General features: G+C 34.9%; 1 protein-coding gene across 1 annotated transcript in view; it reads right to left on the bottom strand.

Moving 5' to 3' along the window:
- The window catches only part of LOC150101467 (serine/threonine-protein kinase Genghis Khan-like), an 896,778-nt gene that overhangs the window by 344,438 nt on the left and 533,455 nt on the right, over window positions 1-18,885 (bottom strand). Inside the window, 2 exon segments of the mRNA XM_090400803.1 lie at window positions 5,306-5,370; window positions 12,241-12,312. Coding sequence (XP_090256929.1) covers window positions 5,306-5,370; window positions 12,241-12,312 — 137 coding nt within the window.

Here is an 18,885-nt window from a genome sequence, read left to right as displayed (position 1 = left end):
ATTTCAAATCCTCTGTACACTCTGGTGTCCTGCACCAGGAAAAAACATCACTATCAACAATAACATAGTCAATGAGACTTTTCTTATTCCTTGCCTCTTCTCTCCATGTGAATTTGTGCACATTTCTATGTTGAAACATGGTGTTAGTAATAACCAGTCCATGTCCCGAGCAGAAATCCAAAAGGTATTTGCCATTATTATTGGCTTTGCTCATTTCTCCAAATTTTCCCAAAATATTTTTGTATGTCTGACAATCATTTCCTACTCTGCTATTTAGATCCCCAACAAGGACCAACGTTTCTTTTTTTTCCTAAAGCATCAAAAAATTCCTCCACTTCTACCTTAGTAGAATTTGTGGGACCATAGGCACAAATAATTCTCATTGTCCAATTCTCCATTCTGATATTTGCCCACATCACTCTACTTGAGACTGCCTGCCATTCAAGAAGATTAGCCTCGTATTTTGTGTTGAATACTATGGCTACTCCTTCTTTTCCTTGATTGTCATTTCCTGAATATAACATTTTGTATTTATTGTTCAGAAAGATCTCACCAGTTTTTGTCTTTTTTGTTTCAGTCACCCCTATTATGTCGATCTGGTACTTAACTAATTCCTCAGCTACATTTCTTTGCCATTCAGGCTTCTTATGTTGATAGTACCGATCTTTAACTCTGGTGATGTTGAGTTGGGGTGTGCTTTCAGATTTGTTCCAGTAGCTGACTTTTCGTTGTTCTCCCTGGTTCCCTGGCAAAAACAACGGGGCCTTGTTTAACCGAGCAATGCCCCATCCGGCATGAAAATATCAAAATGTTCTATATAATAATTTGCTAGTGTGTGGAAACAAAAGACTCCATAACGGTTCTTTCTATCTATTTATCAAACTTGTTTTGACAAGAAAAATAACCTGCATTTATGACAAAGTCAAATAATTTGAATGAAGTCTAGTTTGGCATGCCATGAGTTATGCACTAGGCATAACATTCATAAATTATTTCTTAGAATTGCAATAGTTATAGATGGGGTTATCATACTGTTAATATCAAATATTATCATATATACATAGATTTAAAGTGTTATTCTAATTTGTTCATCACTTTTCATATGTGTGTATTTACAATGCCTATGAAACCTCACTGAAAATTCTGTATGCATTAAGCAAATATTTTCCCTACATAAATGTTATTATTCTGTAACTATTTTAATCATTATACTGTGCTAATATTAATGAATCTAATTTAATAGTTTGGATTTACATCCCACTCTTGCCTTTCAACATTGAATTAGTAGTCCCATTCATGTTTCTATATAATGAGTCTATTGCCATAATCCTGCAATATACGTTTCTCCTCATATCTTCCCCCAACTTTGCATCATCTATAAACAACTGCATATTTCCATTTAAATCTCTGACAATATTATAAACATATAAGTGATACACAATGGCTTTAAAATATATCCCTATGGTATACACCACTAGTGAATTCCCTCTTGTTGTGTATGAGATCCAATCCCATACACAACTTGTTGATCCCTATCAGACAGCCAATGCACCACTTCAATTTAAATTCCAAGTTGCCATGCAGCAATTTACCAAAGGTTTATATCTTAGCCACTTCTTGTCGCCCTGTTGTAACATACAAATAAATTGCTAAAACATAACAGATGCAATCTTTGATCACACTCAAAGATTGCATCTGTCATGACATGACAGGATTACTCCTATCATACACTCATGTTGATCCTTGCAGAAAGTTCTATTGTTAGCAATATAATCCTGGATCCTAGCATTTGCCAACCTCTCTAATATTTAGCTTCTCTTTCATCAGGCAGTCATGAACACAGGACTGGGTTAACAATGAAAATATTTGGTTATCATAAGACATTTTATAGAAACATGTATGGTCAGCATTTTAGAATTTAATATATTTTGCTCATTTTAACATGAGCTTCATTCAAGATGAGTACAGAACACTGACTATAACATTTAAAATATGGATCACAAGAATGAGTCATACAGAATAAGTATACTTCTTCGTGTCTCAGTCAAAGCTGAATGAAAAGAAGAATGCACTATTAGAGTTCAAGGGAACCAAATATAGCTCTGTAATTCAATGCTCACTAATAATTGATGAAAAAAATAATAATAATGAACAGTGGTAATTACTTCCCAGAATTTTGAGACAGGCATGCAATCCAAGCAGTTAAGAATAGGGTGATGTTGCAGGGTTTTGCAAGATGATCAAATTTAAATTTACTGTAGTGCAAAATCTTGGTTTGATTCCAAAAAACTCTATGTTTAGTATCTCGGTGGGAAGCAAGGCCAGAACCTTTTGATTCTAAAAATTTGATGTGGTTTTGATGTTCATGGATTCCAATCGTAGCCGGATGGCCAGCATGTTTCCAAAATAACAAAGTCAACAGGAGCAGGGCACTTGATAAATGATAGGCAAGGAAATAGAGGTGGCAATTTTTCCTTGGTAGATGGTAGGAAAGAAGATAATTTCCAGGTTGGTTTGAAGTTCGTGTACAGAATATATTTGTGAAGAATCCATGCCAAACTACAACAATCTGATATATAAAGAATGTCCATACCCTACCTTAGATGAACTTCTGAACAAATAGCATGACTCAATCTATACACTACCTTCATGCCAGCTCATAAGTTAACCTCATGCTTTGTCATGAATTTCTTTATTTGTATTGTAATGATTTTTTGGCATTTAATCAAATTTGTGATTTATCTGTTTATAGTTTTTTTTAATGTTTTGATCCTGAAGAAGCTGCCAGTTCCATTTTAGGTCGTGAAACTAGTGTATTTTTACTTAATGTAATGACTAATAAGTTTCTTTCTTTCATGTTGTTTCATGAACATTTTATCATAGAACTTTCTCTATTTAAGTGCATTCTCCAGTGACTGAGACCCCAGGAAGTATTCTTATTTATTTTGTATGGGTTTCTCCCTTTCCTCCCCCATTTCTTAGGATTGGTTGAGCACTCCTAATGAGGAATTAAGTATGTATTTTATGACTGTAGATCTGTATGTTTTCACAGGACTGGTTTGTCTGTTCTGAGGGGCGAAAAACCCAAGCTTCCAGGTGAAAAAACCCTCTATTTCCATATGAGACCAGCTAACCTTTAGTCAAAAGAGACCAAATAAAGGTTCCTCACATCATGGATGGGAAATGAACCCGGGTCTTTCTGACCAAAGGGCTTTGTCTATACCGACTGAGCTACGGAGGCTCAGGAAGTATACTCATACTAAGCAATGCATTCTTGTGATTCATATTTTGAATTTCTTTCCTTTGTGAATACATAACAAGTAATAAGTATTACATAAAGGCATTCAAAACTGAGAAATAAATAATACATATGACCAATTCAAAGCTATATTACTCTGAATCCAGGAATTAATTCTCTTCTCATGAGAAAACTTCTATTCTGAGTTCACATGTAATGCATTTTGATCTACATTTTAAAATTTAAACGTTTTATGGTCCTTAGGAAATTCTTTATGTTTATCTGATTTTAAAGTGTTTTATATGAAATCATGCAGTCTTAATGTCACCCACTGTTTTGTGTTTGTTTCTCATTTTCAAAATAATAATTTGCAAATTGTTCTGGACTAAACTGAAAATAGCAAATCGTTTGAGCTCTTTTTTTTCTCCTTATGTATATGTTTCATCATTTTATAGCTTCCATAGCTCAGTCGTTATAGACGAAGCCCTTTGGTCGGAAAGATCTGGGTTCAATTCTCGTCCGTGAAGTAAGGAACCTTTATCTGGTTTGTTTCAACGGAAAGTGAGTTAAGTTATAGGGTTAGCTCATAGGTCTCATAGAGAGTTTCTTCACCAGGAAACTCAGGTTTTTCGTCCCCCAGAGCAGGCAACCTAGCCCTGTGAACACACACGGATTATAGTCAAGAATACTTAAGACCCAGCAATAGGCCTGATTTGTCAGCTATGCTGGTTCCGAGCCAGGATAAAATTAGGGGGATTGAGATGGTGCCGTACCTCCCTGTGAAAGGGGCTCAGGGCCATTGTATCATCATACAAAATAAATAAATCATTATTTTATAATAACAGGAATTTCTTTCTGTGCAAATATAATTATTACATTGTAATGCTTATGATAAGGCATCACTATAGCATGCAAAGTTGGGAGAATTATAAGTAGCAATGCTGATGTTAATTCCCTTCAGGAAGATTTGAATAAACTTTGACTTGAACAAATGAGGGGGATTATAATTTTAATATTAATAAGTGGAAGTTGTTGTAACAGGTGTTGTTTTGGAGTGCAGAAATATAAGGCTGTGTACTATAATGACTGTGCTGTACTGCAGGAGGTGGATGAGATTCACCTCCTGCAGTATGGATGGTTGACAGTAGACTGAAGTTTAGAGGTGGCAATTTTTCCTTGGTAGATGGTAGGAAAGAAGATAATTTCCAAGTTGGTTTGAAGTTCATGTATAGAATGTATTTGTGAAGAATCCATACCAGACTACAACAATCTGATATATAAAGAATTTCCAAGTGAATATTGCAAGTATTGCATAGACTGCACTTCATAGTGATGCTATGATAAGGAGTACTCTAACATGTAGAGATAAGGAAGTGGTTGTGCACACTGTATAAAGAACTGGTCAGACCACACTTGGACTATTGTGCTCAAATTTGGTCACCTGCTTTTCAGTATGATGTAACAACATTGGAGAAGGTCCAGAGATGAGTGACTAAGACATTATCAGGACTTTGGAATGCTGGCTATGGAGAGAAGTTGAATAAATGTGGACTGCAGAGTTTGATGGAAAGGAGGAAAAGAGGTAATATGATAGAGACATTTAAGTTAGTAAGAGGATTTTATTGGATTAATCCAGATGGGATTATAAAATGAGTAGACGGCAAGAGGAGAAAAACCAGAAGCCATCCCTGGAAGTTACGTAAGAGTGTGATGAAGATGGGTGTGAGGAGTAAATGGAACACATTACCAGAATGTTAATGCAGGGAGTATTAAGGATTTTAAGATTTGGTATGATAGATACATTGTCGGTTGAATGAACCTCCTACGACGAGTCTGCTGACGCCATGGAGGATGCAATAATAATAATAATAATATATATAAAGTTATATTATAACACCATTTAAAACTGAGAAATAAAATACTAATAAAGAATGAAGTAGAAAGGTAATACAATCATGCTTCTTAAAATATGATAACAAAAAAAATAAAATTACTCCTAATAAAAATGACTGTAACATGTATGTTGTTTTAGAAAAATTAATGAAATAAATTTGATAGATAATCTACCTTTACATAACCTTCATAAGCAGTACCAATACCTCTTGTAGGATCAATGCCAACTGGTCGTTTTGCTGGAAAAAATTCAAATTAAGATGTTAGTACAATGCATTATTTCTTTTAATTAATTATTGTAGGGCATGACATTTAATTTATAAAAAAAAGTTGGAATTAATATAAATGCTAATTAAACTTAAAGTTACTAAATAAATTTCAATATACACTAAATTTAGACATGTAGATAAGTTTAGGTGTTAGTAGTTGTTCATTTATCCCTCAAAGCCTTTCTCTTATCCTTTAATACATAAGACTGCATCAAAACTATCACCATGATATAACAACATATTTTTATATGTTGTTATATAAACTTATAACAAAAATTGTAAATTTTTTTTTTTTTTTTTTTTGGCAACTCATGCTAAAACAAAATATAATACCATTAGGAAGATCACAGTTTGTTAATACCTTCGGTGAAATTTTTTCCCAAGTTTGGGAGAAAGTTTCACCAAATCCCAAATGGATTTCAAATTTGTATAGGATTAATAACTGTTCAGAGGTAAAGTAGCAACCTAAGCAAAAGAGAAATCCTAATTTTTTGGATGCCAAAGAAGCAACATTGATAATGTGCTTATACTAAGGGAGGTGTGATGATTAGAGTATGAAGAGAGATCGTATATACTGCAAGAAAGGATTATTCTTTATGGAAATAATGCAGAACTGTGTTTTACTAGCAGTGAAACTTAGGAGGTTGTCCAAATTCCACTGAAGAAGAAGGTTTTGGGTAGTAGAGATTGTTCTTCTGGAGGTTGTGGTAGTTTGTGTAGCACATGGTTTGTTGAATGAGAAGGACAAATGTAGTGTGCTGTTAACTGCAAATCTGTGTACTAGGTTTCTAGTCAACCAGATAGTTAGAGGACAAGAACCTAAACAATTACATGCAGTATGCATCCAGTCAGAAATGTGGTAATCCAGTTGTAGGTGCAGAAGTCATGGGGTAGGGCAAATGATTGGAACTTATTTAATAGACCCTTATGCTAAACTCTGTTGAAAACCATGGAGATAATCAAAGATTGCCACCTGAAACTCATCAAATTTTTCCATAGTGTTTGTCCAGAGATAGTGACATAGGTAAGCATTACTGATCAATCAACAGGGGATTTGGATCAATCCCCTGTTGATTGATCGACAGTGGCAGAATCCATAGTGACGATCATTTGGGATTTTTTTTGGAAAAATTTTTTGTTGGAGCTCTTTTTGTGATCTGCAGGAAAATTGAATTTGAATATGTTGTCCATCACTGTTGTAAAAAAGTGAAATACTTGCAAACATACTGCCAAATTCAAGGAACTTAGCTTGTGTAACAGAGAGAGAGAGAGAGAGATAGGTCACTTTGGAGAAATTTGCATCTGTGAACATATCAGAGATGTACAGAAAAAAGAAAACACTTATATCAGGTTTTAGCCTTTCAACCAATAACATTATTTGATAGCAAACCAGAATGTCATATATTTCATATAATATTTATTCCATAAGTTCAAGAAAAGCTGCAGAAATAAGTCTTTGAAAGAGTACTGAACACAGGTTCTTATTACAATAATAAGAACTCATGTTTATTAAACATAAGATGGATTTAACTTACGTATATATTTTTTACTGGTATAAAAATTTTGCCCTAAATATCCAAAAGCATATTCAGTATGACTTTCAAATTAAACAATACGAACAGACACCAGTATATTCAACAATGAAACACTCAAACTGCTGGCAAATGATGTGGAGTGTCATGGACTAATTATATTAAGGTAAAGTAAAAATAACTTTAACAAGAGATTTAAAAATAATAATAAATGAAAAAATATAAAAATAGATCAAACACTTAACTACATCAAACACAATTTCCATGCAGATATTGTGAGCCTATTTGACTTTGTCATTGACTCTGCTACTTCACATGCCAAAACAAACTTTACCAACAAATTGAAGATATATCAATAGGTGGTCCTCTTTCTACTATACTAGCTAACTACTTCATGGAAGGGATTTGAACAATGGATACTGAATAGCATCATTCCTAAAATGTCCCTAAGGTATGGATATGCTGATGATGTTTTCGCAGTTTAGCAGGGTCCTGTACAGATCTACAAGAGTTCATCAATAAAGTCAACACATTTCACCATTGCATGCAGTTCACTCTTGAGCTAGAAGAAAACAATCGGATTGCCTATTTAGATCTCCTATTACTTTATCAACCAGATGGTAGCCTTCACCTCTCAGTATTCAGAAAGAAAAAACATACTGGACTTTACCTTCATGCGCTTTCAAACCATCATAATTGTCAAAACTCTGGCACCATTAAGACCTAAGCACACTGAATATGCTCTCTTTGTTTCATTTAAATTCTGCTCTCCCAAGAAATAACTCACATCAAGTCAACCTTCCTTACTAATGGCTTTACAAAATCATATGTCAACAAGATAATTAATAATAACAGAGTTTCCCTGTCATCTTGTCTTTCATTGTAATAGTGAGACAAGTGATACCTTTAGCTCACCCTGGAGCATTTCAAATTCCTTGCTAGTGTAGAGGATCATATTTTGGACAAACAAGTCAACCTATAAGTTGTGATGAACATTTAGACTAAGTTAAGTTCCATGAACCAGAGCAAGTGGGACTTGCGGAGCATACTATCACCACCACCACCACCAGACACCGAGTTCTTTGGAAGAAAATTAAGGTTCTCCATAAAAATAATACAAAGACAATGGTGAGACTTTACTACATTGGCTGAATTTAAATCGAAACAATGGACTAAAATTATCCCTCTTATCAGAAATAGTTCTTCACAAATTCCAAAATTAATTTAAATTTATGACTTTCAAATTAGACCATGACACTCTATATTATGTACATGCAGTACATGTTTGTTTGTTGGTTATACCAGTTTCTGTTCTTGTTTAATTTGAAAGTCATGCTGATGATTCCCTTGATATTAGTGCAAAAATTTTATACCAATAAAAACATACACAAGTTAAATCTGTCTTATTTTTTTTTTAATTATCATGTCTTCTGTTCCTATACATCAAGTTACCTCATGTTTAACATTCACTACCTCCTGTTTGCTCATATAAGACAGTTTAATTGAGCCGAGATGAAAGCATAATGTCAGACAAATGATGATCTTTTTTTAATAAACAGTCCTTATGTTTCATTAAAGTTATATCATAAAGTTTTTTTTTAGTTTTCATTTTTGAATGATAGTGTTTAATATAATAAAAAATAACTAACACTGCATTTTTAGGTCGTAATAATTATTTAATAAATCTACTAGGTTTGCCACTTAAGCTAGTGGCTTCTTCTTCTGAGTTAAGGATGAACACAAAAATATATAACAAGCGTTAAATATGAATCATTACATAACTAAACACTGAATGTGTAGGAACCATTACACAAAAATACAAGTAAAACAGAAACATGTGGAGCATGGAAGCTGGCACATGGTCAGTCATTGTTCAGCAGGTGAGCTCGACAGTTGCAGAAAAATTAAAGTGTGATGTGTTAAAAGATCTAATTAGTGACTTCCAAATGTTACACAAAATCATCCCTTGGTTTCTGTCGAGAGTGCCTTATGAGTGGATTACCATTGCAGCTCCTTTGATGTTGCAGGTGCTGAAGTTGTCTTCTATGTATGGCATGGAGCTCTTGTCCCATTCAATGTTGTGTGAGAAATGGAATGCCAGATCTGAGCTGTCTTCTCTTTTGTTATTGATGTCTGCAATATGCTCCTTTTCTCTTATTTTTAAACTTCTCAATGTTTGCCCTATGTAATTAAGGCCACAAGAACATGAAATATTGTAAACTCCAGGAAGTTGGTTGAAATGGTTGTGGTCCTTAGGTGAGTGTAACAGATTTTGTATCATCATAATGGGTTTGAAGGCCATGCTAATGTCATGAAATTTCAGGAGATTTGCAATTTTTATTGAAAGTTCACCAATAAAAGGAATGGAAACCAATTCTCTGTAATGAATGTCATGGATCTGTTGTGGAGAAGGATTAGAGAATAGTATTCTTTGTGTCAGTTTTTTAGGATATCCATTGCTGGGTCAATAGTTGGAAAATAGAATGTAATTCTGCTGTTAAGGTTCCTTCATGTCTTTTAATAGAAATCGTTATCTTTTTTCAGCATATGTACAATGCCCAATTTTTGTGAAATATGGTGTAACAAGGAGAAATGACCTGTATGAGTTGGCTTACTATACACATCAAAAGAAAGGCCTCTGTTTTTTTTTTTTTTTTTTTTTTCCCCATAATTAGAACGTCTAGAAAAGGTAATTTTCCTTCATTTTCTAGTTCTAAAGAGAATATTATTTTTTGGTGAAAGGAGTTAATAGATGACAGAAAATCATGGAACTCAGCCACACTGTGTTTCCATATTATGAATATGTTGTCTACATATCTCCACCAAAGTGATGGTTTAGAATTTGTAGATAACAAGAAAGCTTTTTCAAAGTTTTTCACAAGGGGGAGATAGAGGGCTTCCCATCGCAAGGTGCTTGAAAGTTGTGTGTAGATTTTCCTATTACATCAGAATAGGAAAATCTACACACAAATTAGTTGAGACAGTGTTTAAATAGTTAAGAGATGTCCTAAGGGAACAGATTATCTATAAGTACCATAACTTCATCTACAGAAACATTTGTGAATAACGATACAATATCCAGACTAGCTTGAATCCATCGGTGAGTTATTCTACAAAGTGTTGCGTATTTTTGATGGAGGCATCTGCATGTCTAATGTCTTCCTTTAGAAGAGCAAGATGTCTAGATAACATATAAGTAGGCGAGCAAATACCATCTACGATCGGTTGAAGAGGACTATTAGTCTTGTGTAATTTGGGTGTACCATATAAATGAAGATTTAAGGGATGAATGGATTTCATTATTTTTCTAAGTTCTGTAGGTCATGTAGTCATGTTGCATAAAAGGTTATTGGTTTCTTCATGGTTTGTCCAAGTAGGGTCATAATCTAATGGAGTGTAAGTAGAGGTGCCAGAAAGTAGAATTGAAATTTTGGACATATAACCAGTTTATTCAAGATCACAGTTGGATTGCCTTTATCAGCCTTTAGTATTATAATACCTTTATTCTTCTTTAAAAGTTGAAAGTGCTCTTTTTTCTAAGGAGTTGATATTCTTTTTAGGAGAATGAGAAGATGAGAGAACAATCGCAGTCTTTAATCTATTGCCACTTGCAACAGGTTAATAGAAAGTAAAGGACCTTTTCTAAGTTGCAAATAATATCTACTTTTAGAATGTGCTCTGGTGCAACTGCAAAATTAAACCCTTCTTTAAAATGATAGCTTCTACCAATGTCAAGCTGTGATCAGCAAAGTTAAATAGTACCTTTTCATTGGATAGGGTAGCTCTTGATTCTAAAATTTTCTCATACAAAGCATTACATTTTTTTTTATATCCCTGTTTTTGGAGGTTAGATAAGTTTTGTTGAAAAAAAAGCAAACAGAGGCCTTTCTCTTGATGTGTATCGTAAGCCAACTCATACAGGTCGTTTCTCCTTGTTACACCATATTTCACAAAAATTGGGCACTGTAGATATGCTGAAAAAAGAGAACGATTTCTATTAAAAAAGATGAAGGAACATTAACAGAAGAATTACATTCTGTTTTCCAACTATTGACCAGCAATGGATATCCTAAAAAATGGGCACAAAGAATACTATTCTCTAATCTCTCCACAACAGATCCATGACATTCATTACAGAGCAACGGTTTCTATTCCTTTTATTGGTGAACTTTCAATAAAAATTGCAAATCTCTTGAAATTTCATGACATTAGCATGGCCTTCAAACCTATTATGATGATACAAAATCTGTTACACTCACCTAAGGACCACAACCATTTCAACCAACATCCTGGAGTTTACAATATTCCAAGTTCTTGTGGCCTTAATTACATAGGACAAACATTGAGAAGTTTAAAAATAAGAGAAAAGGAGCATATTGCAGACATCAATAACAAAAGAGAAGACAGCTCAAGTCTGGCATTCCATTTCTCACACAACATTGAATGGGACAAGAGCTCCATGCAATACATAGAAGACAACTTCAGCACTTGCAACATCAAAGGGGGGGGGGCTACAATGGTAATCCACTCATAAGGCATTCTCGACAGAAACCAAGGGATGATTTTGTGTGACATTTAGAAGTCACTAATTAGATCTTTTAACACATTACACTTTAATTTTTCTGCAAACTGTCGAGCTCATCTGCTGAACAATGACTGACCATGTGCCAGCTTCCATGCTCCACATGTTTCTGTTTTACTTGTATTTTTGTGTAATGGTTCCTACACATTCAGTGTTTAGTTATGTAATGATTCATATTTAATGCTTGTTATATATTTGTGTGTTCATCCTTAACTCAGAAGAAGCCACTAGCTTAAGTGGCAAAACTAATGGATTTATTAAATAATTATTACAACCTATAAACCCAGCATTAGTTATTTTTTTTATTACATTAAGTTTTTGGTAGAAAAAATCAGCATACTCATTTGGATTTAATGTGATCTTGAGAAATGCTAATCTTTAGAAAGCAGACAACTGAGACTGCAAAACTAGTTGGTGTAAATTAATTTAACATTTTATTTGCATATACAAGTCTATTTTATAGAATATGTTCTGCATTTTTTTAACAATAGGTATGCAGTTGACACTGATATATACATTCAATATAGATACTTTCAGAACATACCTCAAATTTGTAGTAAATTTAATATTTTCGATGCTCGCAAGATAAAATAGAAGTTTTGAAATATTATTTTCGTTCTTACAAAAAAAAAATCAAGATTTCTGAAATAATGCTACTAAAGTGTTGTTACTAATTGCAAATGCCAACAATACTGTACCTAATGCAACGTTTACTGCAGTACTTACTTTGATCAACAGGCACAGGACACATTGCAGGAACCTTATCTTGGCAGGTAACATGGCAAGCAAAACCGCATACTGGAAAGGAATAGCAGTGCAAAAAAATGAATGAAAGAGATCCAATCTATAGGATGTAATTCAACTTTCAGATAAATAACTTGTTCATAAAACTAATAGAAAATTCTAATGCCTCCTCAGATGGTTTACTTTCCTTCAATGAGTTAGTTTAAATAGTATTTTTTTCAGAGGTAATGTTCAACTGAAATTTGTAACAGTTTAATATTATTTTTTATTCAGCATTTTAAAAGATGCACCTATTTATGATTACCCTGCTTCCATATACTCCAACACAATGCAATTTGATATTATAAGCTTGGCAAAATTATTGTATTCTTATTATTTTTGTATGGACATCCATGGAGTCCAAAGACTCATTGCAGGAGATCCAAATTATCCACATACGAGGGTGGTTTGAAAAGTTCTCAGCCTCGACCATATATGGCAACACTATCGGCAAGATTTTCTTTTTCTAAGTTGGTACATCTGTTTTAAGCAGATATGTGAAATTACAAGTCATTACATCAAGTAGTTTGTTTAATACAGCTGTCTGAAACAAAAGTGTTGTCTGTATCCCTTGAAATGGATAAAATTGAGTATCGTGCAGTTATAAAATTCTTTGTAAAAGAAGGTTTAACACCAAAAGAAATTCATTCGAAGTTCATAATAGTTTATGGGTACTCTTCTCCTTCATTTTCGACAATTAAGAAATGAGGTGCAGAGTTGTTGACCCACATGAAGGACGTCCAAAAAGTGTAAGAACGTCAGAAATCATTGATCGAGTGCACTATATGGTATTGGATGAATGGTGAGTCAAAGTGGTGAAATTGCTGAGACTATAGGCATTTCAAAAGAACGTGTAAGATATATTTTGCACAAGGAATTGCAAATTAAAAAGCTTTGTGCAAGATAGGTGCTGCGCTTGCTCACAGCAGATCAAAAATGCACTCAGATGAAAATCTCTGAACAATGCTTGGAGCGTTTTAACAAGAATAAAACTGATTTTGTGTGTCGATTTATTACTATGGATGAGACTTGGATTCACCATTACACACCAGAATCCAAACAGCAGTCAAAATAGTGGACAGAAGCCGGTTGTTCAGTGCCAAAGAAGACAAAGTGAGTTCCATCAGCAGGAAAGGTCATGGCATCAGTATTTTTTTATTATTATTATTATCACACCACACCTCCAGGGAGTCCAAAGACTCATCAAGGAAGGGCATCTACTCTACAACTCTTCATCTCACTACTCTACTAACCTTCATCATCTAACACCAATGGCATCTACTGCTGACTACCACCACTAGTACTTTCACAGACAATCACAAAAATCCATGTCCATGGCGGGATTCGAACCCACAGCCTTTTGGCTGAAGAGGGGATACGGTAACAACTAGGCCAACCAGTTCGGTGTGTTTTGGGATGCTAAAGCATTTTGTTTATTAATTGTTTTGAAAAGAGTAAAACAATAACCAGGGAATATTATTCCGATCTTTTATCCAAACTAGAAGAAACAATTCGTGAGAAAAGACCTGATTTGCAGAAGAAAATAATCATCTTTCATCAGGACAATGCATCTGCCCACAAAGGTGTTTTGGCAATGGGAAAATTAAGGGATCTGCACTATGAATTATTGAAACATCCACCCTATTCCCCAGATTTGGTTCCCTCTGACTTCTATCTCTTCCCAAAACTAAAACTCTTCCTTGCTGGTCAGTGTTTTTCTTTGAATCAAGGTGATTGCAGCTGTAGAGGAGTATTTTGCAGATCTTACTGAGAACCACTACAGGGATGGAATAATGGCACTGGAGCATCGCTGGAATAAAGGTATTAGTCTTAAGGGAGATTATGTTGAAAAATTAAAATAATTTTGAAATTATAAATTCGGTTTTTCATTGTTAGGCTGAAAACTTTTCAGACCACCCTCGTAATCTGTCATACCTCTCCTTGAACCCATTAACAGACAAAGCACTCACAACTGACTCTGTTAACCCATTCCAATCATTCCCAACTCTCCAAGTAAAAAATTTAGTCCTCTCATCCCTACTAACCACCATACCTTTATTCAACTTCCAGGGGTGACCTCTTGTTCTGACCCCCTCTAGCCAAGTGCAAAAAAATTTCCCCTGAATAAATTCTATAAAACCCTTTAAGTAACTTACATGCTTCTATTATATCCTCTCATTACCTCCTATTAACCAACTTCTACAATCCACACACCCTCAATCTATCATCAAAGGGAACATTCCACAGACCAATCACCATCTTGGTTGCTCGCCTCTGAATCTTCTCCACGGCGTCATCATCCCTAAGAAACTCAGGAGACCAGACCTGAGCACAGCAATCCAGATGTGGATGTATCTAGGGCTTATAAAGAGGAATAACAGCTTCCTTATCTCTACTCGTTAGTGTGTGTTCTTCAATAGCCAAGTAATCTTATGAGCTACCTTAGCAATATGTCGTCTAAACTTTAACTCTTTGTCTACCACCATCCCTAAATCTCTAGCTTCATCTATTTCTCGGGTACAGTTCCATCAGTGTGGCACACAGTTTGTAATCTATTTATCTCAAGCATAACTTTTGTATTTCTCCACATTAAACGGACACACATTATCATCTTTTGTCTATACTCACAGCCTATTTAAATCATCCTGCAAGCTCTCCACATCGCCTTGATTTACTATTATTCTACCTAATTTTGCATAATCAGCAAACAACTGATTATTTCCTATATCATTTTTATACAAATTAAACAGTAGTCGTCCCAGCACTAATCCTTTTGGTACATCACTACTCAACCTTGATTCTGCCCCTCTATATACAACTTTTTGATATCTGTCCAGCAGTCACCCTCTTATCCACATAACCAGCATCATATCCATTCCCATTTGTTCGAACTTGTGTAAACCTTCATGTGGTATTCTGTCAAATGTGTTTGCAAAAAATTTAGCAGAATCATCATGTAGCCATTTCCTTTACCCAACGCAGCTGTTACTCTATTATAAAAAGTTAGTAAACCACTAAGGCATGACTGATCATTCACAAAGCCATGTTGCTTTTCATACAGTATCATATTTTTATCTACCCATTCTTGAATTATCTTTTTGCACCCATTTTTCAAGTACTTTTACCACCATTCCCATGATACTGATTGGTCTATAATTTGTTACTGCAGTCTTAGAACCTCCCTTACGCAAAGGATTATTTTGCTTCTTTCCACTCCCTTGGAACTCTACCAGAGCTGAGACTTAAATTAAAAAAGACTAGTTAGAGATACTGCAATTCCCTTGCACATTCTTGCAAAACCCAAGCTGATATCCCATTTAATCCCACAGCTGCATTTAAACTGAGATTCCGCAATATCCTAGGAACCTCCAATCATTCACCTCTGTTCCCACATCAGTGTCTGTTACATATGTTACAGAAGTAAACTCACTTGGATATACCCTTGCAAAATGGTCATTCAGTAACTCAACTATTTTATCTGCTTCTGTCATCTCATCACCATCAGCACTCCTTAAAGTTAATCTCTGATAGTCATTCTTCCTCTTGCTTGTCACTTAAGTGGCAAGACATGCATGCACGAACACACACAATCACCCACCTACCTAAAAGTCACATTCTGTGTTATTTGAAGATTAAATGCAATAGTGACTGTAGTTAATATTGTGTCCTCTGACTTCTTTTATAGAAAATGAGTTTAAACATTCTCATAGGGAGGACGGATGGATGGACGGACGGACGGACTCACTCCACTCCCCTCACTCACCTAACCATATAAACATACACTAAGAAAAGGATAAATGCAATATGATGTTTAATCATTAAGGTGAGCCAAATAAACTTAGCACAGTTCGATTACAAATAAAATTAATGTGAGCATAATAAAATGGCAAAAGAACAAATAGAACAAAGAAAATGTACCCGGAAAATTAGGGGGGGGGGAGCGATCATACACATATGAAGATAAGTCTAAATACTTATAATGATGAATTAAATAGTGATAAATCACTATATGAATCTGAATAATAAATTACACGGTAACTACAGTAATTAAATTTAATGAAATGAAAGTACAGATATTTTATACTGAAACTAACAGTGCATCATCAGTGTGTAGAAACAAACCAATCAAAGGAACGAGAATACAAAGTACATACAGCAGTGGAAAAAAGAAAAGGCTGGTAGTTTACCATTTTTGGACATCCATCTTACACACACACAGCCTCTGGTAATTTATCAACCAGTGTTTATTGAAATCCTACCTTTACTGGCAGAAACAAACATCAAAAGCCTGCTCATCACACCTCTCAAAAAACTGGTGTTATCAAGTCTTTAATTGATAGGGCACATAAGGTGTGCTCCTCTCCCTTACAACAAGAACTTCTCGATCAAAATATTAATGAAATTTAATAGTTACAACCCTAATCAAATCCAGCAGATAATTAACTCCTATGTTCCAACACCTCAGGGTCCTTCAACAGACCACAGGGTTCCAATCTTATATTTTTGGCATCTCAGAACGATTGGTAGAATTTTGAAGAAGTATTATCTCATTTGCACATATTTTCTGATCAACAAAATTTCTCATCTGTTGCTATCTACAAAAGACAAACTGGCACCTCTATCATTAGCTGGAGTTTACCAGATACTGTGTGAATGTAATCTAACACTATTAATTATATGAAGAGCCAAAGGCTTCAATTCGGCAACATATAAACTTATTTAAGTTAAAGGATATTACATCCCATATTGTTTCATAGCCAAATAAGAAACTCAAAGAGTTTCATGCTGAATATAGTAAATATATAAAGTTCGGCGAGTCCAAGCGTAAGCAAATACCTAGATAGTGTTATAACTGACCCTTTTAGGAGTGCAACACTGAGGCAACTCATGGTAAGGGTGGAGCAAGCTCCGATCACTATTCTTGATATTTCCCCATAATGTGAAACCCAGCTCCTAGGAGCTGTATTACTGTTCTACATTATGAGTGAGAGAAGGTCACTACCCAGACCGGTTTCAACCTTTATTGAGGTCTCATCAGTGAGTAGGTAGACCTAGAAATACCAAGTTTGTAGCAAACAGAACTTACATATACCCTACTATGAGAATTGCCAAGAAGGTGTTTAAGAAATTATTAATTATATGAAGAGCCAAAGGCTTCAATTCGGTGACTTATAAACTTATTTAAGTTAAGGGATATTACATCCCATATTGTTTCATAGCCAAATATGAAACTCAAAGAGTTTCATGCTGAATATAGTAAATATATAAAGTTCGGCAAGTTGCAGTTTGTTGTAGCTGGTGGATTGAGTGGAGATGTGGGGAGATGGAGAATTGTGGAGTGGGTGCCCTCCCTCAATGAGTCTGGACTCCTTGGATGTGTTACGTAATAATAATAATAACAATACTTTAAAGTATGAGCTGTATAAAAACAGGATATTTATTTTGGATCATGTATCATGAGAATAGTAATGATGAGATCTGGAGTGTTATAAAGAGTAGGCTAGGAGAGTGGCCATGGTGAGGAAAGCAAAATTAGATTATGAAAAGAAGTTAGCCAAACAGGCTAAAAGAAATCTGAAAGAATTTTATTGCGATGTAGCAAGTAAAAGGATTAATGATAACAGAAGAATAACCTCAGTAATCTAAATGGTAGAAAATTTTCAGATACACAAGAAATAGATGAGTTGTTAAGTGATCTCTTTAGTAAGGTATTCTTCTAGGCAGATGCATTTGCTCTCTGAATACTGAGGAGGAACTGGACAAAAGACCAAAGGTAAATGAACAAGAAGTATTTATTAAAGGCTGTTACAAGAGTTTTGCTCAAATGCAGAAGTCCAGCTGAATTGGCCTGGGTGCTGAAAGAATGCACAAATGACTCAGTAATAAGCTGTTAAACTTGACTCAGCACAGGCAAGATTCCTAATGAGTGGAAAGTGATCTAGATATATAAGAATCAATCTAAGACTAATGTGACAAATTATAGTTATTGGAAAAGATGATTAGGAATCACATCCAGAGGTACAGACAACACTAGGATCTGCAATAGATGAAAGCAAGGTTTTGTTAAAGGTAGGCACTACATCAGTAAGTGAGAATGAACAGAAGAACTATAGGAAAGCCTATAGATCTAAATTATACTGCCTACCAGGTTTGATTGGATGTTCTTGCCTGTTGAGGGTGATTGTCTGCAGATGACAGTTCCCCAGCTGAGAAGCAGTTTAATGAAAGCATGTTTGCTGAGGTTAAGATAGATAGTGAGGGCAGAAGCAGATTCAAGGAAAAGTCTCTCAAGAGTTTAAATTTGCTTTGGTGGAGTGAGGTGGCTTTTCCAGCAGATCCTGTGGCATGGCCTGCTAAACTTGGGTGGCTATAGTGGTGGAAGCAGATGCAGTCTTCATGCTTTGATATCCCAATATTGGCTGTTCAGCCTATTTTGGCCATAGTAGGAAACCTAGTGTCTATCAGATACCTTGGAGCTGCAAGGTATTTGATAGACACTAGGTAAATTCAGAGGTTGCAGCTAGTCTTTAGCAAGCCAATAAGAGATTACTAAATCACTTAAGGAATTGACAACATAGATAAGAATAT

Source organism: Typopeltis vanoorti, chromosome 11 (genome assembly GCF_054136105.1).
Source record: "Typopeltis vanoorti isolate ZY-2024b chromosome 11, IOZ_Tvanoo_1.0, whole genome shotgun sequence".
NCBI lineage: Eukaryota > Metazoa > Arthropoda > Arachnida > Uropygi > Thelyphonidae > Typopeltis > Typopeltis vanoorti.
This window is presented reverse-complemented; position numbering and strand designations above follow the sequence as displayed.